The sequence below is a fragment of the Esox lucius genome, chromosome 19, assembly GCF_011004845.1.
Source record: "Esox lucius isolate fEsoLuc1 chromosome 19, fEsoLuc1.pri, whole genome shotgun sequence".
Classification (NCBI taxonomy): domain Eukaryota; kingdom Metazoa; phylum Chordata; class Actinopteri; order Esociformes; family Esocidae; genus Esox; species Esox lucius.
In genome coordinates, this window is record NC_047587.1 from 27,525,371 (window position 1) to 27,549,148 (window position 23,778).

The window sequence follows — 23,778 nt, forward strand, 5'->3', positions numbered from 1 at the left end:
TCGATGCTTGGATATAAAAATATCCAGTACTAGCTGTGAATTGCAACTGTCCAATATTCGCTTCGAAGTGTAAGTGTCCAGTATTAGTTTGTCATTGTCACAATGTGATGTTTGAATGAGATGGATGAGAATTCTATATATGTGTTGCTTTCCACTAACGTCACGTTCGGAACCACAAGATGGTCGTCCAGCTTGGGCAGCATTTTCACGCCTCTGGTTATATAGTACCATTCAAAGGGCAAGGCGAGGGCTGGGCATGCTGTGGAGTTTCCATCCTGATTGGCTTCTACATTTCACGTCTGTGTCTGATCCGTGATGCACTCAACCCCACCTATGGTGAAGAGACCTTGTTTGTAGTGTGTCATAGCGTGTCCTAGCATGTCATAGCATGTCATAGCATGTGTGATATTTCTGTTTTTCTCTGATGACATTTCTAAAAAGGTGGTTTTGCTTTGTGATTATGAGGTATCGTGTCCAGATTGATGGCAAAAAAAGGATAAAATATTGAATAAATTAAGTCAAAAAAACAAAATGGGGAAAAAGGGAAGGGATCTGAATACTTTTCGAAGGCGCCGTATTTATTCAGTCGTGACATCTTACTGGTGTGACAGAAAGACAGGTTGCTGATAATGGCTCCCCAGACGCTTGCCTCTCCACCAGAGGAGTGAATGAGGCAAAGCATGGCTGACAGAGTTTAACAAGGGTCAGTGTGGAGCCAAACTTCATGGTCTGTCAAGGAATGTACAATATAATATGGTTTTCAGAGGCTAATATTTCCATGCCACTGTCAAACCATAGGTTCAGGTTTTGAAGTAATGCAGTATTTCTATTGCTTCCCTGCTCTTTTTTGCTATATTAGAAGTACAGTGGGTTTCTAAGGCTGAACCCTCACCTCTTTGGCTGCCTCATTAAAATAACCTCATCACACATCAGACCACATCAGCCCTGGACACCAGCCCAGATCCACCCTACAGCAGCGCATCACACAGAGCTTGCTGCTCTGCTCTCTGCCTGCTCCCATTTCCTCAAATTATCCACAGATCTGAGACTGGAAATACACACATATCCCACTTAAAAGGGAGACACACACACTCTCACACGAAGTAGCAGAGGCCATGCACCAGATACCCTGCTTTCACCCTATGGACCCATTAAAAGTAGACCAGCACCCATCAAAAATAAATGAAAAGGTCTCTCTTATTTCATTAGGTTTCACATGAAAGCCTGTCTGTCTGTACTGCTGTGATCTGTCTGGCAAAAGAGCTGTGACACTGTAAAGGTAAGTGTGTGCTCACATTTGTTTGTGTGAGTGTGTGTGTGCAAGACACCAGCTGATTTTTCATGTTTGGTGAATGCTGTTGTGTGATTGTTGTTGTATGGATTATTGGCCTGTAGGGTTCTGGTTTTGATACTAGCGTGTGCTGCAGAAATTCCGGACAGCTTGGATGTAAACCCAAAATGAACCAATTATCGCAGGCATTTTGTTGAAGTCAATAATTCCATAAGTAGCCTCTACTGGAGATATGTGAAGCTTAAATTGAAGTGAAATAAGTGTGCAAATTGGCTCCAACCATTGAACTGTTAGTAAGAAATAGGACATTGGAGGGTAATGTAAGTATACCGTGGTACATGTTCGTGTTATAAACCTGTTTTTGTATTTATCATTATGGCCTAAAACCAGTTAACTTTTTTGCTGTATTTCTTCCCCCATATTGGCCATCTGTACTGTTTTGTGCTCAGGGCTCTCCCAGAGGCACTAAATGTCTCCAGGCTCTGTCTCGCTCCCCTCCGCTCCACCTCGTTCTCTGAGAACATCCCTAAGCAGCACTGAGCCGTAGCTTCCAGACAAACCCCTCACTCTAGGAAAGGAACATAACACCTTCCACAGTCTCTGTGACCCAAAAATATCATCTCAGGTTTAGTGTAATGCCAGTCTATTTTTAAGAGGGCCTTTTGAACTGCTCTAAACATATTTTGGGGCTGAAGCCCTTATTTTACTGTGTGGATACATGAAGTACTAACCAGTAAGATTGGGATTAGGCAGAGCAGTGTGGTGCCCCTTGACCCCGACAAGCCATGTGCCATACTGGCAGTAATGACTCACACGCAGCCCATCAGTTGGCTGAACTGTGACCCTTGTGTTGCAGCAAATACGTTTTGCTTTTGCACAACGCAGTTTCAGATGAAAGGGTTATTCATATTTTCCAGTACTGACAGGACTGGAAACTGAGGCACAGCACATCAAAATGTATTCAAACATAAAAGGAAGCACCGGTTGTCTAGGCGTTGCAACCCTTGTTAATTGAGGAAGGACGCCAAATGCCAATGGGAACAAGAGAGAATATGTTGAACATAATAAATTGCTACCTATCCTCCAGATCTGTACCAAAAGCACTAAAAATTACAGAAATAAAGCCTCTTCTAAAAAAAATCTAATCTCGATAAAATAACTAATTACCGGCCAATATCGAACTAAATTCTTGAAGATTAATAATATTTCTGAAAACCCCAGTACGGTTTCAGACCCCATCATAGCATTGAGACTGCTCTTGTGAACGTGGTTAATGATCTTTTAATGGCATCGGACAAAGGTCTTGCATGCGTCCTATTGCTTCTAGACCTTAGTGCTGCTTTGGACACCATTGATCACTCTTTCCCACACATTCTTTTGGAGAGATAGGAAACCCATGTTGGGCTTCGAGGACATGTTCTTGCCTGGTTTAGATCCTATTTATCAGAAAGATATCAGTTCATATGTGTGGATGGCCTGTCCTCTGACAAATCAAACATACGTATTGGTGTTCCTCAAGGCTCAGTCCTGAGACCTCTCTTATGATGTCTTGGTGTTGTCATCCGGAATCACAATGTAAATTTTCACTGTATGCAGATAACACACGGTTGTACATTTCGATGAAATATGGAAAAGCCCTGAAATTACCTATTCTGGAATGTGCATTTCCTATAAGGAAATGGATGACAGAAAATGTTGTACCGCGGAATGATCTGCCGTTTACATTGAGAGACGCAGACTCAGTCTCAACCTTTAAGTGTCTACTAAAGACTCATATCTTCAGCAAGTTTTATGATTAAGTGTGTTCTGGCCTAGAAGTGTCTGAATTCTAGGAATGCTCTCTCTAACTTTCCTGGTGCCTTGTTTGACTTTAGGAGGACATGAGCACTTGGATCATGTCTCACATCGCCCTGGCTCAAATGACAAAGCTGTCCCTGCCTGAAGTTGTGTTGCCGATCAGGTAGCTGCCGGATGACTCATGTGGCCACTGCCCACACCCCACCTGACTGTCCCAGTCCTGTTCCAGTCCACACCCCACCTGACTGTCCCAGTCCTGTTCCAGTCCACACCCCACCTGACTGTCCCAGTCCTGTTCCAGTCCACACCCCACCTGACTGTCTCAGTCCTGTTCCAGTCCACACCCCACCTGACTGTCTCAGTCCTGTTCCAGTCCACACCCCACCTGACTGTCTCAGTCCTGTTCCAGTCCACACCCCAGCTGCTTGTCCCAGTCTTGTCCCAGTCCACACCCCACCTGACTGTCCCAATCCTGTTCCAGCCCACACCCCACCTGACTGTCCCAATCCTGTTCCAGCCCACACCCCACCTGACAGTCCCAGTCCTGTTCCAGTCCACACCCCACCTGCTTGTCCCAGTCCTGTTCCAGCCCACACCCCACCTGACTGTCCCAGTCCTGTTCCAGCCCACACTCTACCTGACTGTCCCAGTCCTGTTCCAGCCCACACTCTACCTGACTGTCCCAGTCCTGTTCCAGCCCACACCCCACCTGACTGTCCCAGTCCTGTTCCAGCCCACACCCCACCTGACTGTCCCAGTCCTGTTCCAGCCCACACCCCACCTGACAGTCCCAGTCCTGTTCCAGCCCACACTCTACCTGACTGTCCCAGTCCTGTTCCACTCCACACCCCACCTGACTGTCCCAGTCCTGTTCCAGTCTACACCCCACCTGCTTGTCCCAGTCCTGTTCCAGTCCACATCCCACCTGACTGTCCCAGTCCTGTTCCAGTCTACACCCCACCTGACTGTCCCAGTCCTGTTCCAGCCCACACCCCACCTGACTAAATCCTGTTCCAGTCCACACCCAACCTGACTGTCTCAGTCCTGTTCCAGTCCACACCCCACCTGCTTGTCCCAGTCTTGTCCCAGTCTTGTCCCAGTCTTGTCCCAGTCCACACCCCACCTGACTGTCCCAGTCCTGTCCACCTGGTTATGCTGTGGACTTGGATTCTGTTTAATGACTCTTATCACTGACCTAGTCACTGTGCATTCACTTTTGTCCCTACCTCATTCACAGTTCTACCAGTTATTTATTATTATTTCTACGGCATTATATATAAGACCAACGAGTCCTGTGAGTTGTGTGGAGGAGTGTCTGCAGTCTGGCTAGTTTAGGAAACCTTGCTGAAGTCCAATGCAGTTTTGGAGTCACGCGGTGCCCTTGACGCCATGCGGCTCACTCCCTCTCTGGCTTGTGTGGTTCTTACATAATTCTGATAACAGCTGCTATGTTTTCTTTCTCTATCTCACGCTCCATCTCTTGCTTTATAAGCCTGACCATTTCTCTCAATCACCCTCTCCTTGTTCCATCTCCCTTTTGCTCAGTCATTTTTGCTCCCTCTCCTCATCCTTTTGTCTTGCAGTGTTGATCCTGCTGCGTAACGTCCATTTAGCTCAGAAAGCTAAAGATTAAACGCCGTCCCTTGTCCTCGTTGGCTTGTGATTCTACCTTATGAAATCATTACTGACTGCTGTCAAAGTAATGTTCAAAAATGCTTTCTTTTCTTCTCCCCTCCGGGCTGGAAAATGTTTTTTGATGAGTCTGTTTTTTTCTCTCCAGAAAGGCATGGTGAGGTTAAGATGAAGGGTGACTTTTCATTAATGTTTCTACTGGCCTTACAGTCACAGTGATATGCTCGCTTAGTGCCCCAGGGTTTGTACTCACTGGAGTAGCTCACAGTTCGGGAGCAATGTGGAACCCAGAATGAGTGTTCGTTTTGGCAGATATTTTAGTTACAGTTAGTTTAATATCGATCAACCAAAACTCTGGACATTGGAACAACTGTAGACAAGGCTATCTGAATGTGCACATAATTGAAGTTTGAGTTAGCCTAAACATTCATTGTACAGATTCATATAAAATGCTAAAATTAGCATTTTTCACAACACGTTAGTGTTTCATCATATTAAGTAATGGTCGTAGTTGAATGACTGGCTGAATCGTTCAGGTGAAACTCATAAAGGGATGCTGTGTGAATGATGGCCGTAGTGCTGTGCTCTTGCAGTAAGGGCTTGAGGGAAGGCTGTTATGTGGGGGGAAGACCGAGAGATTATAATCGCAGCATGTGGAGAGGGGAGAGTAAAGCATGTTGCACACTTGACTGTGACTTGAGGTTAGTTGATTTGAACATCAGCCAGGACGGACAGGCCAGCTGCATGTTTAGAGCTGAGGACAGCAGGGGGTTGACCTTGCCTGGGGGAGGAGGGTCAGTGTGCAGCGTACTGATATGTACGTCCTTTGCATACAACCAGGGGGTGGGCGTGATGGGGTAGCATATAACCTAAGAGATACATTTGGTAGATCCCTCGCTATTACTGGTGTACATACACAGGCACACACACACACACACACACACACACACACATTTAATCCATGTGAAGGTGACTTGTGTGATAGTGATCAGCAGGTGGACAGCTGGACCCGTGAGGTGGTTCTGATAAGGGAAATGGCAGAAAGAGACTAGCTCAATATGATAATCGGCTACAACGAGGACACCGTATCAGTAGAAGGCTTCCTAGTCAGATAAAACAGGTGTAAATTATAGATAATCTGAAAAGGTGCTGAGCGTGGTGAGTTCAGGTATTATTGGTCAGACAATGAGTCTTTTAGACCACTTTTAGACAAAACCCTTTCTCTTGTCTAAGGTTTAGAAATGACAATGTCACCTTGACTGTATGCTTGGTGGTGTTTTTATTGGCGTGTGGCTGCACAGTGGGAGACAGAGAGTGAAGGTTGAGTAATTACCTGATCTTCTGATTTTACAGGTCTGACTTCAACCAAGTCTATGGTAGAAATGTGTTTATAGAGGGTTGGAATTTGTTATTGTAAACTACTCTTCATGGCTCAATATGAAGACATATGCCACAACAGATTGGATTACTGGACTCAAAAGTGATAAAAACACTGTTGTTGATGCCTTCAATCACCACTTTATTACAGCAGGTTAACTTTGAGAAAACGTCCACGTCCTCCAAAAGTGAATAAGAAATAAATCATAATTAAGTAGTTTTGCAGGAATCCTCTGATGTTAATGTTCAAGATTTTTCCCTGAGTTTATTCACAGAAAAGGAAGTCAGCTATCAACACTTTCAAAATTGACTTGGCCCAGGTCTGCTGGCTAGGGCTGCACTGTTTATCTTTGGTGCTCTTACACACATTTTTAATCTAACCTACATCTCTAGTGGGCATTCCTAAACAATGGAAAACCATTACATATGGATGGGAATTGTACTTACCTTGATCTCTCTAAAGTGTCTTGCCATGTGTACATTATGCAGTAATTAGTAAACAAACAGCTGCATTATTTTTTATCTGCATTTTGAACAAATATCAAACTGGTGTTAAAACTGGAGTTTTAAACTACTACATTGGTTGTAGATGATAGTACCAAAGCCTAGGATGAGAAATTACGCTATGTTGCTCTTTTAATTGAGCTCTCAATGGCTTTTGATGGAGTTAATCATTCCATATTGCTAGAAAAACTGACCTGATTGGTTATGGTTTTCAGGGCTTGATATTGTGTCTTGGTTCAAATTACCGATGCAAACTTTTGCACACCTTCAATTGGCTGTGGCTCTCTTACTTCCAGAAGTGCCAGACATTGGTTAATGTTTGCTTAAAGGGTGTACTGCAGAAACCTCCATATTATAACACGTCATGTAAATGGTAGGGGGCAACATACAAACAACAAAACAAGTGGGTTAAACAAACAGTTTCAGAGCTTCTATGTTTCTTTTTTGTGTAAGTCCTGTTTTCTGTCATAAGAAGCACAATATAGGGTTCTCACTTGAACTGATAGGAAAGCCCCTGTCCTACCATTAATATTTATGACAGTTTTTTATGACTGTTCTTCATTTCTATTCATCTTTATATATGTTAGCTTTATGCAAGTGTTTCTTGCTAAAATCAAATTTGATAGGAAATAGCAGAATAGCGCAGTGAAGTGGCGACTCCGGGATGCTGACCTTCTAAGCAGCACTTCCTCTATCCAGTGTCTGTGTTCTTTTGCCCATCTTAATCTTTTATTTTTATTGGCCAGTCTGAGATCTAGTTTTTTACTTGCAACTCTGCCTAGCAACCCAGCGCCCCGGAGTTGCCTCTTCACTGTTAATGTTGAGACTTGTGTTTTGTGGGTACTTTTTAATGAAGCTGTCAGTGGAGTTCAGCAGTGCTAACATAATCACACGAGTTTTCTAATGATCAATTTGCCATTCATAATGGGCCTCTGTATGCCTACAGTATGTATATTATGTATATTCCATTCAAATGCATCCATTTACCGCTACAATCCGTTTACCGCTACAGTTAATGCTGTCATTTACAGCATTACCAATGTTTACATTGTATTTCTGATGAATTTGATGTTATTTTAATGGACAAAAAATTGCTTTCTAAATGACCACAAACCTTTGAACAGTAGTGTAGATGGGAGGCGTTCTTCTCAGCCCTCCTCTGAGTGTGATTGGCTCATCAGCTAGACTGACCTCAATAATTATTCCAGCCCTCAAACTGACCCCAACCCTCATTAAAATCATTATTTAGTTAGGATGTCCATTAACCTGCTTACTTTCTCCTTCCACAGTGTGCGACTGTTAGCGGCTGTGTTATAGTTAGTTCTGGAATGTTTAGGCTGTTTGGTTTCTTCCCAGAGAAACCAATTTATGCATATTATGACAACATTTTCAGATGTTCTGCGAATTGCTTTGGTGACAGCCCGGAGTCCAGCTTATTTTTCAGCTATTTTGTGCTCATAACTTTATTCTTGAGGCAAAAGTCATCACCCCTCGTCTGTGATGTGGAGAGTAGCGTCTCGAAGGATGTATTTTAGGGGTGGGAACTGTGTATGAGATTCTTCAATGAAGTATTGATTGTCATCAACTAGAGATGACAAAGTTTCATGGTACAGCGCCTTATGATGAACAAAACTGTCATTGCCACTTTTTTACTAGTTTGAGGAGATTGTGAGTCCCAGACATTCTGTTGAAGCAAAACACACCTATTTACACAAACCTATGCCTTTTACACACACCTATGGAACTATCCAGACTAACTGTCAGTTAGGAAGCATCTTCCACTGTTGCTGTGGTGTTGCATCAGCTTTGTTCTTGCTTCAGTTCTAGTTGGAAACAAAATAACGAAATTCATTGTGGACGAATGGTTTCTCATCCCTCCAATAGATTTCCAGAAAGGTGTAGAATCCATGCCAAAGTTCATTAAAAAAAAGTTTGTGGTGCCCAATGCCCTTTATGTTGCCAGTAACCTGGATATCGGCGCAGGCTTTCCATGTCCTAAGAGCTTATCAGAGGTCTGCGGTACATTTTATTCTAGTCGACTGGAGTACAGACATTTTCAGTCTTACATGTGACTGCTTCCTGATCAGCAGTCAGGTGCTTCCTGATCAGCAGTCAGGTGTGTCAGTCTAGTACCCAGTCATTCTCAACTGCTGTGATGCAGCTGCAATCTTTACCCCATTTCATGTGAACTCAAATTTGACTCGATAAATTAAAATCATCTTTTTTTTTTACTAGGTGCAGTTTATCTCATCTATTCTGTTTTTCTCTTCAGTGGTTGTATCTGTCGTTGTGTACTTTGAGGACAGGGCATTGTCTATGTGACTGTGGTTGTATCTGTCGTCGTGTACTTTGAGGACAGGGCATTGTCTATGTGACTGTGGTTGTATCTGCCGTTGTGTACTTTGAGGACAGGGCATTGTCTATGTGACTGTGGTTGTATCTGTCGTTGTGTACTTTGAGGAGAGGACATTGTCTATATGAGTTTGTGTTTGTTGACCTGTCCAAGAGTCAAGGGCTCAGTCTTCACAAGAGCTGGGTCTCCTCTGGCTAGGAGAGTTAGCTCTCTGAATGGGGAGTTCTGGGCCTCTCTGTCTAGCTGGATATCTCTAGATATCTCTGTAGTCTGCATGACATGAAATGCCTCCAGCAAAACTGAAAATATTTCTTTGTTTTGGGCTAAGAAGCTCAGTCTTGTTGGGGAATGGAAATGTAGTGCTGTAACACTGCTAACATGTTGCAAGCTGTTAATTGGGTTGGTAACACTTTATAGAGCCTTATAAAGTGATGACAAACGAAGTCATAGCCATGTCATTACAAGTAATAACCGCTAATGTTACAAAATGTTTCCGTAAACGCTGTCACAACACATTATTTAGCCTTGTTGTGAGATATAGGTATTTCATGGGGCTCTACATAAAAGTGCCATAACCCACAAAACCTACACAAAATGCAAACCATTCTGTTTCAAGATTTGTAAGTAGTATGCATATGGAACAATTGCGTTATTGTTATCATTGTAACTGAGCACACATTAATTAGCCAGACATTGTTCCTACCACAATGCTCTTTTGAAGAATGCAGGGGCAGATTTCCAGAGCAGGACATAACACCCTTATTTGAGCTGATGTACGAAATTCTGACACAGTCACACTTCCTGGCAGTCTCCTAGTGCATGTATCTTTTTCAAGTGAAGTGACATAATAGGGCCATAATGCTTCTTGATGCTGTTTTTTAAATAAATTAAGCTAATTCAATGACAGTGACACAGAATGGTTGTGAATCTTCTTGATGCTGTCTGCTCACAAAGCTCGCAAAGAAGAAGACAAAAAAACTTCAGCATAAACTGTGTAGCTGTAGCACTACAGAAGTGTGCACTTTCTTTTGGTAGACGTCCAATGACACTGCTTAAGGCAGTGTGTAGACTGTGTCCTGCCTGTGTTAGAGCCATATCCATTACAACAGTCCAACAAACAGACGTTTTCATTTTCTCTAATTGACACAGAGATGGTAATCCAGCTGTTTAAAAATATGCAGCAGAAATAAATCAATGCTTTACTATCATGTATTTATAAAATTACGCATTGTATTTTACATCATTACAATTTATCTCGCATTACAGAATACACTGTATTTGTGTGTGTGTCTTTTGTGAAATAACACTGTTGATCTATTTAGTAGTCATGGCAAATCATGTTTGTATTGATGTATGACTGTGCTTTTTAAGTAATTTGGTGTTATCAAAACCCTGTGTCACTTGGAGTAGCTTACTACATCTTATGACAATGTTTAAAGCATTTGCCACATTCTATGTCACCTGGAATAGTTTATGACTATCTGAATCATACACTGGATTAAATAGATACTCACTCCCTTGTGACAGTTTGTTAAACGTCAAATTTGATATTATTATTGTTAGCTTTTTTTGTGATTGATCTTTACAAAATATCCTATAATGTCAAAATGAACACAAAATTTTCTCAAGTTAACGCAAAACGGATTACTATAATATAGTTATGCGAGGGGAGAAAACTGAGGATGGAATATGGATGACTGACTACATAAACGTTTCTAAATGTAGTTTTGTGGCCTCTCACACCATGATTAAGTGTCTTGTTTGGCAATGGATTACTGTCATAAAGTGTTGAGGCACTACGTGTTCTCATTGTTTTTAATGTCTTTTATCTTTGGAAATGGGCCCGTAAGTGAGCAGTCAGTCCCTACATTTGTTATTATGGAAACACGGAGCAAATACAATCTGAGATCTGTTAATTTGGAAACCCAGTAAATGTGGTGGGGGTAGACTATAGACCGATCGCTATAGACCTGCTAGATATGGATTACAGTGAAGTTTGAAGAATCTCCATTGGGTGTTTTGAGTTTTTTTTTGTTGCTGTTGTTGATGTTTAAGTAATTGAATTGTTTGATCTCTGTAGGGCTGTGGGAAAGATGATGTAAACCTCGCCTCCCTGCACTCCTCCTCCTCGGTGCCGTGCCTTCTTCTGTAGCCTTTTGAAGTGCAGTCCGATGTGCTCTCCAGGCTGGCTAAGCTAAACACAAAACTGCCAGAAGGACAGCCTCTCTGATGATGCAGCAACCTAGATGAGGGAGAAGGAGAAGGATAACAAAGGAATGAGAGGGGCAGTGAACAGAGGTGGAGAGTGATGAGAGTCTGAGCTATACTATATTTGGGCAAAACAGACTACAAGTGCCAGTATGACTGCTGCTGTCAGCAGCTTTGCCTGCTTCATTTTAAATGGAGAGACGCAGTGATGTTCCTGACAAAGGGCGGATCTTGGCCCTGCAGCTGCCAGCGCACTATGGAGTGGGGCTGAAATCAATCAGACTTTATTAGCAGGTGAAAAATGAAGTCCTCTGAGGAATCTTTTTTGAGTCAGGCCTCTCTGCCAGGCCTTGTTCAGATTCCATCAGTGTCAGCGTCTACCACCACAGACATTATTCATGTGCTGAGACCGCTTGGGCCCTCACTGCAAGGACGGACAGAGTGTGTGTGCGCGTGTGTGCCCATCGTGAGTCCTATGTGTTCTTGACGTGTGAACCACTGTCGCCACAGTTACCTGTGATTTGCGTGTGTGTGTTCTGTGTGAGCGTTCAGAACCCACAACCTAATGACAATACACGGAACGCAACCAACTTCCCGCATGGAACGTCACAGTCCAGTTGGCTCACTAACAAATGGGATCTTATTAAGCTATCAGTTCCCTTCAGCTGATGTCAGCTCATTGTATTCCCCCTCTCTGGTAATTTCAAAAGAACTCAAGGCCATTGATCATGTGGGACGTCTTGTGAGTGACATTTTCTCACAGCACATCTCTGACTCAGGGTAGGCATGGGTGTCTTCTAGCTAGAACCAGCAGGTGCTTCTTTTCAGCATACTCTATTTCTGGCTGTTCTTTTCTTTTCATGTTGAACTGTCTTCCTCTGTCCCTCTTTCAGTTTACAATGGTAATATCAGCCAGTGAAGCAGATGGGGAAATGCTTTCCACCTCTTCGTGAGCAGGCTGTCTTCTCTAGAGTCCTGCAGCTGTATACAGTAGGTCTGAAGGGCTGTCAGGGCAAACATGAAAAATAATGGGTGGACTTTGAAATACTCTTAGAATGTCTGAATAATGAAAATGTGTGAGAGAGGAACTCTGTGTCTAGTTGCAGCAGGCATGTCGCTCCTCTCTTGATCATTGTTTGGAGTGGAGCCTTGGGGGTGGGTTTTGACTTTCAGAAGCTCTGCTTTCAGTAATCTGCTTAAATTAGGTGATGGAGTTGCTCTCTGTGTGTATTGGCCCTGTGTCGTGAAGTGAGTCCAGTGATGACACTTCAGGCTCGGGTCCAGAGACAGATTATTTTTGCTTTTTTGGTACGATATAAAAGGCTTCTGAATCGCTCTCTGATGTTTTATTCACTTACTTGCATTCTATTGATTTGTATGGTGCGATAATAATGATCTGTTATAACGTCTTTTTCTATTGAAGGAATCTTTAACTTTGATCCCTATCCCTCACCTACAGTATGTAATCCTCTTTTACTTCTGCATTTCTTCTACTTCTCCCTCTTTCCTTCCCCTCTCTCAGATCTGGATCTGCGCTACTTCTGGAGCTGGAGTTCATTTGGGGACTACCTGCTGTTCTGCTTTGCCTTCACTGTGATTTGTGCCTTGGTCACGCTGCTCCTGCTGGACTCTGTGCTGTTCGTGGAGGCCCTGGGCTCTCTTGCTGTGCTCTTCGAAGCCATGCTGGGCCTACCACAACTGCTGCAAAATTTCCACAACCACTCCACCCGTGGCATGAGGTGAGCGAGTGGCCTGGCACACACACCCAATGGTCCCATGTGAAATATATACTGTGTATTTGAAAACACATGCATAAACACACAAACACTGAAACTGACCCAGAAGTTTAATGAAGCAATGAGAATTTGAGGCTGGTTTCCGAGACAGACAGAGAGTGCTTTAAGACGGCTGTAGTATCGACAGATTTGGGGACTGAGTATCATGCCACCCACTGATCCACTGCAGTAGAGACAGAGATGAACCAGGCCTCGTGTTCTGGATGAGTGCAGAGCCACGGTACAGTCAGCTCAAGGACAAAGGCATTACAGATCAGCACCAGGGCCGTGACACATTTATTGTGTTCATAAAAAAGATGAATTACAGGGGGAAACGCCATTTAAATGAGTCCTCATTCCTTTGTTGCATGCTTAAACTGTGCTCATGATGGTTCATTTGGTTCATAAAAGGCTGTGCTGCCTGGAGCATTTGGCCACTGACTTATCCGACCGGAACCAAGGGAGGACGAGGAAGGACGAGGAAGGATAGCTTCAATGACTCTGCATTAACACTCTCATAGTGTGGTTATTCTGTCCTAAGGACAAATGAAGCTGATACTATTTGGATTCCATTGCAGTAGACCAAATCAGATTGAAGGTCAAGTCAGAGCTCAATGAGGTCTCTGATATTAGAATAAAAAAAGCCTTTTAATTGAAAAGGTAGAGACTGTAACATCAATTATCCTAGTAATTATGTTCCGGGTAATTATGATAATTATTTCCTCATTAATAAGCGTGCCCCTGGGCGGGTCAATGCCCAGACTATAGAGCTGGGTATGAGTTTGACCTTCCTATGCTGTGATTACTTCAGAGTATCATTGAGGAATTGCCCAGGGGTTTGGTATTCTACAGCAATCTCAACAAACTCCAAAGTTCTAGTAAAGATATAAGAACTATATATTAAGAGATCACTGCATCTTTTTCTTTCCTTTCCAAACAATTTGAAAAGGAAGGTTTTGAGTGAGGAAGGGTTAAAATTAAGAGACCACTGCAAATTGAACGCTTCTGTTCCTCACTCAAAACTTTTCCTTTTCTACCTTTTTGAAAAAGGAAAGAAAAAGGTGTAGCGGTCTCTTAATTTATTCCGGAGCTGTATGTATGTATGTATGTATGTATGTATGTATGTCTGTATGTATGTATATGTGTATATATATATATATTTATATATTAGCACTGTCAAATTATTAAAATAATCTCTGTAATGAAATCTCTGATATGATAATTTGATGATAGTTGTACCATAGCTACAGACCAATTATAAAATGTGGTTAGAATGGGGTTCTGGTGGGGGGCTGAAACAGTTGCCACAACCAAATACTTGTCTTTATTAAATTATTCCCCAAATGAAGGTAAGCAAGGTGGCTAAATGTTTTCCTGCAAACATTAATCAGGAGAGTTCTATAAATGATGTGCAGTATGGAAGTTTTGTCAATTCAGATGTTACAATATGTTTGAAACCAGACTGGCAGCAACATTGAGGGAGGTATAAATGTACCTGTGTGTTGTTTGTGACGTGCCTCTCTGTCCCTAAGACAGTGACAGACAGTAATGCACTGAGCCCCTAGCACCATACAGTCCCAGCACAGTCACTCCAAACCCCAGGAGGAGCCCTTGCTTTTCTAGGGCAGAAAGGTCAGCTAAGTCTGGAGGTCTAATCCTTTTTTTGTTTATCTTTAAATTGATTTCTACAATGTGTTTTCATATCTCCACCCCCGGGAGTTAGTGGTGTGATGATAGCATCTTCCTCTCTCACAGACACTCTCATAGCTGTTACCTTACAGTATCCTACAATAAATGCACATGGATATATTTTAAATTTCTGAATACAGGCAAGTCTGTCAGGACATGATAAAAAGGATTTTTGTTCTTCAAGATCAACATACTATGCATTGTGGCAGGATGGTGGAGGGTGCATTTAAGAACCCAATGTCCACCAGCATTTGGATTTTATCTTTATTTTCATCACTGAGCCTGTGGTCTTTCAACTTTATCACTATTCTTTTCGTCTCTACAGATACCCTTATTCAAAATAAAACATTTTAGCACACGCAAGATCTTCAGACACAAACAGTTTCCCCCACCCCGTGCTCAGCAAAAATCCTCCCCTTTTCAAAGATGGCCAACTTCCTCTTCACTCTCCAGGTCAGAGGTCAAACACCACAGAATAGTGTTTTCTCATAATGACCAGGAAAAGGAACAGCACCACCACCAGAAATACACACTATAATTACAATGTAAAACAAACCAAACAAACCCAACCAGCTGGTACATTTTAAACCAATTAAACATTTACATATTGCAGTGCTTAGTAGCCCACTCTACCAGTTCTGTAACCCCTGCAACAGCAACATCTGTCACAGCGTCCTAGAATGGTCTTTGTGTCTAAACCTGACCAAGCTCAAATGAATTTAGTTTATGAGTAAACCTGACCAAGCTGAAATGACATCAGTTTATGTGTAAACCTGACCTAGCTGAAATGAATTTAGTTTATGAGTAAACCTGACCAAGCTGAAATGACATCAGTTTGTGTAAACCTGACCTAGCTGAAATGAATTTAGTTTATGAGTAAACCTGACCTAGCTGAAATGACTTCAGTTGATGTGTAAACTTGACCTAGCTGAAATGACTTCAGTTGATGTGTAAACTTGACCTAGCTGAAATGACTTCAGTTTAAGTGTAACGCTGTATACAGACACAGCCAGGTCTCAGCTCAGGCTGCTAGTCAGGTGTCTGTAGTACACTGGTAGTGATATGAACTGTAGGCCAACACAGAACTGATGAGTGTGAAGCTCCAGAGATTGAAAAGGGGATTCTGGTTAAACTAACCACCATTGAAGGAGACATACTGGGACCAAATAGCCTAATATATTAGAACTTTTGCAGTTTTTCAATGCTGTCAGTGAAGCAGAATTAATTGCATGTCTTTTGTTCGGCAGGTGCAATTTACCACAGGTGAGATAAATTACAAATAAATCAGCATCACTTGCTTAATTAAATTTAAAAAAATGTAATGTATTGCATGTCATATTTGCAGTTATAAATCAAACAAATATTTGTGTACACAAAAGAGTAGCTTGACAGTAGTTAGGCCACATATTGCTGGAAAATGTTATCTACTGTAGGTGACATTGTCTCAATTTCTGCTTCAAAATAATCTGACTCCATCTAACCTAAAAAATATGCCTGTCAGTATTGTTCACACATGTAGCAAAGAGGTTTTTGAGCTTAACAACCATTATATCTGAAGATTGACATTGTACACCCATTTTATTAAGGAGAAGAGCGGCATAATGAGCCAAATGGAATCTGAGAATGAATAGGTGGTCATGGTACTCAAGTTACCACTTTAGTAGTAAACACCCCTACATTTGTAACAAACACAGAGAATCAGAAGTTAACACCCATATATTTGTAACAAACACAGATAGTCAGGAGTTAAGTATTTATAACTAGTTAATACCCCTGTATTTATAAATAACAGAGTCAGGAGTTAATATCCCTATATTTATAACTAACACAGAGAGTCAGGGGTTAACACCTCTACATTTATAACTAACACAGAGATCAGGACACCCATTCAACAATCCTTCTAAAGCCCGGCACCGTATGCAGGGCAATGCAACGGTAGCAAATAAGACAATCCAATGAGAATCAATGAGAAAACAATATATAAAATGAGGAACTACAGTGGGGAGAACAAGTATTTGATACACTGCCGATTTTCCAGGTTTTCCTGCTTACAAAGCATGTAGAGGTCTGTAATTTTTATCATAGATACACTTCAACTGTGAGAGACGGAATTGTATGATTTTTAAATAATTAATTTGCATTTTATTGCATGACATAAGTATTTGATCACCTACCAACCAGTAATAATTCCAGCTCATACAGACCTGTTAGTTTTTCTTTAAGAAGCCCTCCTGTTCTCCACTCTTTACCTGTATTAACAGCACCTGTTTGAACTCGTTACCTGTATAAAAGACACCTGTCCACACAATCAATCAAACAGACTCCAACCTCTCCACAATGGCCAAGACCAGAGAGCTGTGTAAGGACATCAGGGATAAAATTGTAGACTTGCACAAGGCTGGGATGGGCTACAGGACAATAGGCAAGCAGCTTGGTGAGAAGGCAACAACTGTTGGCGCAGTTATTCGAAAATGGAAGAAGTTCAAGATGACGGTCAATCTCCCTCAGTCTGGGGCTCCATGCAAGATCTCACCTTGTGGGGCATCAATGATCATGAGGAAGGTGTGAGGAGGGATCAGCCCAGAACTACACGGCAGGACCTGGTCAATGACCTGAAGAGAGCTGGGACCACAGTCTCAAAGAAAACCATTAGTAACACACTACACTGTCATGGATTAAAATCCTGCAGTGCAAGCAAGGTCCCCCTGCTCAAGCCAGCGCATGTCCAGGCCCGTCTGAAGTTTTCCAATGACCATCTGGATGATCCAGAGGAGGAATGGGAGATGGTGAAGCATGGAGGTGGAAACATCATTCTTTGGGGATGCTTTTCTGCAAAGGGGACAGGACTGCACCGTATTGATGGGAGGATGGATGGGGCTATGTATCGCGAGATCTTGGCCAACAACCTCCTTCCCTCAGTAAGAGCATTGAAGATGGGTCGTGGCTGGGTCTTCCAGCATGACAACGATCCGAAACACACAGCCAGGGCAGCTAAGGAGTGTCTCAGTAAGAAGCATCTCAAGGTCCTGGAGTGGCCTAGCCAGTCTCCAGACCTGAACCCAATAGAAAATCTTTGGAGGGAGCTGAAAGTCCGTATTGCCCAGCGACAGCCCCGAAACCTGAAGAATCTGGAGAAGGTCTGTATGGAGGCGTGGGCCAAAATCCCTGCTGCAGTGTGTGCAAACCTGGTCAAGAACTACAGGAAACGTATGATCTCTGTAATTGCAAACAAAGGTTTCTGCACCAAATATTAAGTTCTGCTTTTCTGATGTATCAAATACTTATGTCATGCAATAAAATGCAAATTAATTACTTAAAAAAATCATACAATGTGATTTTCTGGATTTATGTTTTAGATTCCGTTACTCACAGTTGAAGAGTTCCTATGATAACAATTACAGATTTCTACATGCTTTGTAAGTGGGAAAACCTGCATAATTGGCAGTGTATCAAATACTTGTTCTCCCCACTGTATGTTTTAATGTATGAATGACTGATGGTTGATATTCAAATTAAATGAGAGTTCTGGGTCCTACAAGACAGATCGGTTGGGAGACTAGCACTGCCAGGAGGGATTCCACCCATAGCCTTCAGAACGGTATTCCCAGATGCCTCCTATGAAGTTTGTGATGTCTTCATCAGGCCATCATACAAGGAGTCTCCAAACGATGACACGCTCTGTAACCACATCTCATGGTGCAGTACAATAACAGAGTAACAGTGAAGAAGAGTGAGGGGGGACGGGACACAGACACAAGTGTTGTTGTTTTGGTCTCCCTGACTCGAGCCTACCTTGCAGCACATATAGCAGCATACAGATTAATCTCTTTAATTCTAGTTAGTGGATGGACCATGGCTCTGTAGCCGAGTTGGGAAAGCTATAATCTGTCTCTGAAACGAGCAGGCACACATAGACCCCTCCCTCCTATGGGGGCAACAGGGAAGGCTGCTTCTCCCTGGGTCGTCGGCAGAGGCTATCCAGCCCATACAGCGACTGATTACCCATGGGAGATCCACGCAAAATATAAAAAAGTTACATGGCCATTTGTAGCTTAGTTCGCTGTAAGATACCGGGGGACTCACCAAGGCTGCCACCAGAGAGATATGCCTCATTAACTTGTTTAGGTTTTTAGCGTCATGTGGCTATACAATGAGTTTGTGTCAGCATCTTTCTCCTCCTTCGGTATTACTGAGCGTGTCATCGAGGCCTATGGTACAGTGTGTTAATGATTATTGACTGTCAGTGTGACATAAAGAGCGGTTCGCTCAGCACACATACAGTTTGTGTATCATACTGTGTTTATGTGTATCTTGGGGTTTGTTGATCTGTAGAGGAACTATGACCTGCCCACAGGTGTTCAGTGGGAACAGTCCTAGCCCTCCTCACACTGACTGAATAATGAGCCGAATGGATTTTTGAATGAGCAGTGTGGGAAATGAAGCAGAATGTCTTAAAGAGGATATGTATGAGGAAATCTTGACAATGTTCAACTCTTCCGGAATTCATGCCATGACATGGGGCTGTAGACAATTGGGTATGACATACAGTGCCTCACAAAGGTATTCAAAGCCCTGACAAATGTTCTCATATTACAAAATAAAAAATAAATAAAAAAATCACATCCAAATATATTTTTGTTTCATATTTTATTTAAAACACGGACTGAAAATGTATTATTGTAAGGTGACAAGTTATGTTGGGAATAAAAAAATTAAAAAAAACAGCTGAAATATGTTGCTTGCATAAGTGCTCAATGCTCAGACATTAATAGTTTGTGAGCATTTCGCTGCACATGCAGCTTGGGCTAAGTACAGTGGGGCAAAATAGTATTTAGTCAGCCACCAATTGTGCAAGTTCTCCCACTTAAAAAGAGGAGAGGCCTGTAATTTTCATCATAGGTATACTTCAACTATGAGAGACAAAATGAGGGGGAAAAAATCCAGAAAACTGTAGGATTTTTAATGAATTCATTGGTAAATTGAAGCTGCGAGCAGTGTTTCAGGGGGCCAAGCGAGGCACAGGAAGCATCTCACTGCATGCTCTCACTAGAGAAATGTTTTGCTATTTAAAAATGCCCAATGCCGCTAGTAGTCAGGATGTCCAATCGAAGGAGAGGAAATCAAAATAAAACAAAAAGACCTTGAAACCAGAAAAGGAACCAGGCAATCCTAGTTCAGACGATTAGGAGGGATGAATATTGTTGTCGCTGGCAGGTTTCAATCCTTGGTTTTCTATGTGGCAGACTTTAATCATTACACTATTTAAACAGCAGAATTAAACTTTTACCTCAGCCATTACATTTTGGCTGAAATAACGTAGACAAAATAACATTTATTAACGGAACTAAAGAGTAGTCTTGCACAAAGCCTATATAGCTAATATCTATACATCCTACTTATAACGAAGACAATGACTCCAATCACTTCATGGCTGATTTGTGTCTTTGGAAAACAATAACAGTATATAAGGGTCATGTAAAACAACTATTCTCCTAAACATATGAGAATCATGGTATTACAGAGGGGATATACACTCACCTAAAGGATTATTAGGAACACCTGTTCAATTTCTCATTAATGCAATTATCTAAATCAACCAATCACATGGCAGTTGCTTCAATGCATTTAGGGGTGTGGTCCTGGTAAAGAATCTCCTGAACTCCAAACTGAATGTCAGAATGGGAAACAAAGGTGATTTAAGCAATTTTGAGCATGGCATGGTTGTTGGAGCCAGATGGGCCGGTCTGAGTATTTCACCATCTGCTCAGTTACTGGGATTTCCAACCACAACCATTTCTAGGGTTTACAAAGAATGGTGTGAAAAGGGAAAAACATCCGGTATGCGGCAGTCCTGTGGGCGTAAATGCCTTGTTGATGCTAGAGGTCAGAGGAGAATGGGCCGACTGATTCAAGCTGATAGAAGAGCAACTTTGACTGAAATAACCACTCGTTACAACCGAGGTATGCAGCAAAGCATTTGTGAAGCCACAACACGCACAACCTTGAGGCAGATGGGCTACAACAGCAGAAGACCCCACCGGGTACCACTCATCTCCACTACAAATAGGAAAAAGAGGCTACAATTTGCACAAGCTCACCAAAATTGGACAGTTGAAGACTGGAAGAATGTTGCCTGGTCTGATGAGTCTCGATTTTTGTTGAGACATTCAGATGGTAGAGTCAGAATTTGGCATAAACAGAATGAGAACATGGATCCATCATGCCTTGTTACCACTGTGCAGGCTGGTGGTGGTGGTGTAATGGTGTGGGGGATGTTTTCTTGGCACACTTTAGGCCCCTTAGTGCCAATTGGGCATCGTTTAAATGCCACGGCATACCTGAGCATTGTTTCTGACCATGTCCATCCCTTTATGACCACCATGTACCCATCCTCTGATGGCTACTTCCAGCAGGATAATGCACCATGTCACAAAGCTCGAATAATTTCAAATTGGTTTCTTGAACATGACAATGAGTTCACTGTACTGAAATGGCCCCCACAGTCACCAGATCAACCCAATAGAGCATCTTTGGGATGTGGTGGAACGGGCGCTTCGTGCCCTGGATGTACATCCCACAAATCTCCATCAACTGCAAGATGCTATCCTATCAATATGGGCCAACGTTTCTAAAGAATGCTTTCAGCACCTTGTTGAATCAATGCCATGTAGATTTAAGGCAGTTCTGAAGGTGAAAGGGGGTGAAACAGTATTAGTATGGTGTTCCTAATAATCCTTAAGGTGAGTGTATATTGTTGTGTGAAGGGTGAAAAGAGTGGATCTACATTTCTGAAATACAATATTGGGAACATCTCAGAGAGGAATTGAACCAGGGTCAGAATATCGCAGAACAGGGATGTCCCCACTACAACACAGGGGCTACTGGTTGTCTCTACAGCTCTCCATCCTCTCCAAACGTACATTTTAACCCAGCCATTACAATTTTTCAACAACAAAACGTTTGTAACGGAATTAAAGTGTACTGTTGTACAAAGATTATTTTAGATGGCTAGCTAATAGCTATACATCCTACTTATAACGAAATCAATGACTCCAATCACTCCATGGCTGGTTCCTTTCTTTGGAAAACAATAACAGCATAAAAGGGTCACGTACTACAATTATTCTCGCAAATAAATGAAAATCATGGTATTTCAGATATGTATTGTGGATAGGAGTGGAAAAGCATTTGAGATATAGAATGTCTGAGAAGGGAATTGAACTGGGGTCACAATATTGAAGGACAGGGATGTTCCCACTACACCACAGGGTTGGCTGACCAACTGAATAGTCTCACCGGGTTGTGATCTATAATAACCGAAATAGCACACACAGATGCATATTTTGAAAATCCACCAGAAACATTTACAATAATATAACTTTTAAAGACAATGGTCCAGTCGTCCTTTACACCAATTGTCATCCAAATCCATTCAGCTGTTTTGGAGGAAACTACGGCAAAATTGTGAGAAACATTGGTTATGTTTATAGCGTCCCCAAGCGGTATTTCTGTATGGGAGTTTTCCTGTCCATTCCTAGCAGACACATTTACGAGTATGTTTCGTTTCGTAGCGGTTTGATGTTCCATTTGGGTTTAATGGACGTCTAAAGTCATTGACCCGCCCAGCTCAATTTTATTCGCTGATTTCGGCTGTACTATTTGAGATATCAACTTTCCTTATATAACTTTTGAAGATAATGGTTCAAAGGTCCTTCACACCAAACGGCACGCAAATGCGTTCAGCAGTCTCGGAGGAGATGTCGTTAACGTGTTTTTCACCAAATTCAAAATGGAGGAAAATCCAAGGGGCGAATTTGAAAGAGTCCAGAGACTTTTTTGGTCATCATTAGAAAGGGTATCTCAGGAACTTGGTTGCATGTCTCTACGACATTCGGTTAATGAGATCTGAGCTTCACTTCACATTTTCGACTGAGTGCTACAGCGCCACCATTAGGAGCATGGGTACCATGATGGCCAAGGTCCTTCAGACCTTGGCCGTCTACAAGCAGGCAAAGTTTGGAGCGTTTTGAACGAGAGGGGACCGAGCTATGTACCTCTGAAAATGGCCCTGGAGAATGATAATAAATATAGCTGCAAGCAACAATTAAGGGGACCAAGTAATGACAAAAAGAAACTTTGAAGACCCTTGAAATGTATATGTAACTAAGCAATTGTCTTTACATTTGCAACTTCAATTAAAGCTGCAAGCAGCATTTAGTGGGTTTCAGCATTTAGTTAGCATGAAAATTATGCAATATGGTATGTAAAAGAAACTGCACATGTGTACGAACATTTTTCCTGACCAATTGTGACCCCATGTAGTTTTTTACATACCGGTCTGGTTTATACATCCCTTGAAGATCTTCGTACATAGATGCCAAATGTCAAACTACATCAAGATTGGTCATTTGCTGCCATATGAGTAGTGTTTTAAGTCCATCCATCCATCCATCCATCCATCTTCTTCCGCTTATCCGGGGCCGGGTCGCAGGGGCATCAGTCTAAGCAGGGATGCCCAGACTTCCCTCTCCCCAGACACTTCATCTAGCTCTTCCGGGGGGACACCGAGGCATTCCCAGGCCAGCCGGGAGACATAGTGCTTCCAGCGTGTCCTAGGTCTTCCCCGGGGTCTCCTCCCGGTGGGACGGGACCGGAACACCTTCCCAGGAAGGCGTTCCGGAGGCATCCGAAACAGATGCCCAAGCCACCTCAGCTGACCCCTCTCGATGTGGAGGAGCAGCGGCTCTACTCTGAGCTCCTCCCGGGTGACCGAGCTTCTCACCCTCTCTCTCTAAGGGATCGCCCGGCCACCCTGTGGAGAAAGCTCATTTCGGCCACCTGCATCCGGGATCTTGTCCTTTCGGTCATGACCCAAAGCTCATGACCATAGGTGAGAGTAGGAACGTAGATTGACTGGTAAATCGAGAGCGTCGCCTTGCGGCTCAGCTCTTTCTTCACCACGACAGACCGATACATCGACTGCATTACTGCAGAAGCTGCACCGATCCGTCTGTCAATCTCCCGTTCCATCCTTCCCTCACTCGTGAACAAGACCCCTAGATACTTAAACTCCTCCTCTTGAGGCAGGCACTCTCCACCAACCTGAAGTGGGCAAGCCACCCTTTTCCGACTGAGGACCATGGCCTCGGATT

General features: G+C 42.6%; 1 protein-coding gene across 1 annotated transcript in view; it reads left to right on the plus strand.

The window, feature by feature from the left end:
- Positions 1 to 23,778, plus strand: part of si:dkey-246g23.2 (solute carrier family 66 member 2) — a 55,546-nt gene that overhangs the window by 15,570 nt on the left and 16,198 nt on the right. Inside the window, exon 5 of the mRNA XM_010884156.4 lies at positions 12,685 to 12,901. Within this exon, the coding sequence (XP_010882458.2) occupies positions 12,685 to 12,901 (217 nt within the window). The remainder of the gene's footprint in view (positions 1 to 12,684; positions 12,902 to 23,778) is intronic.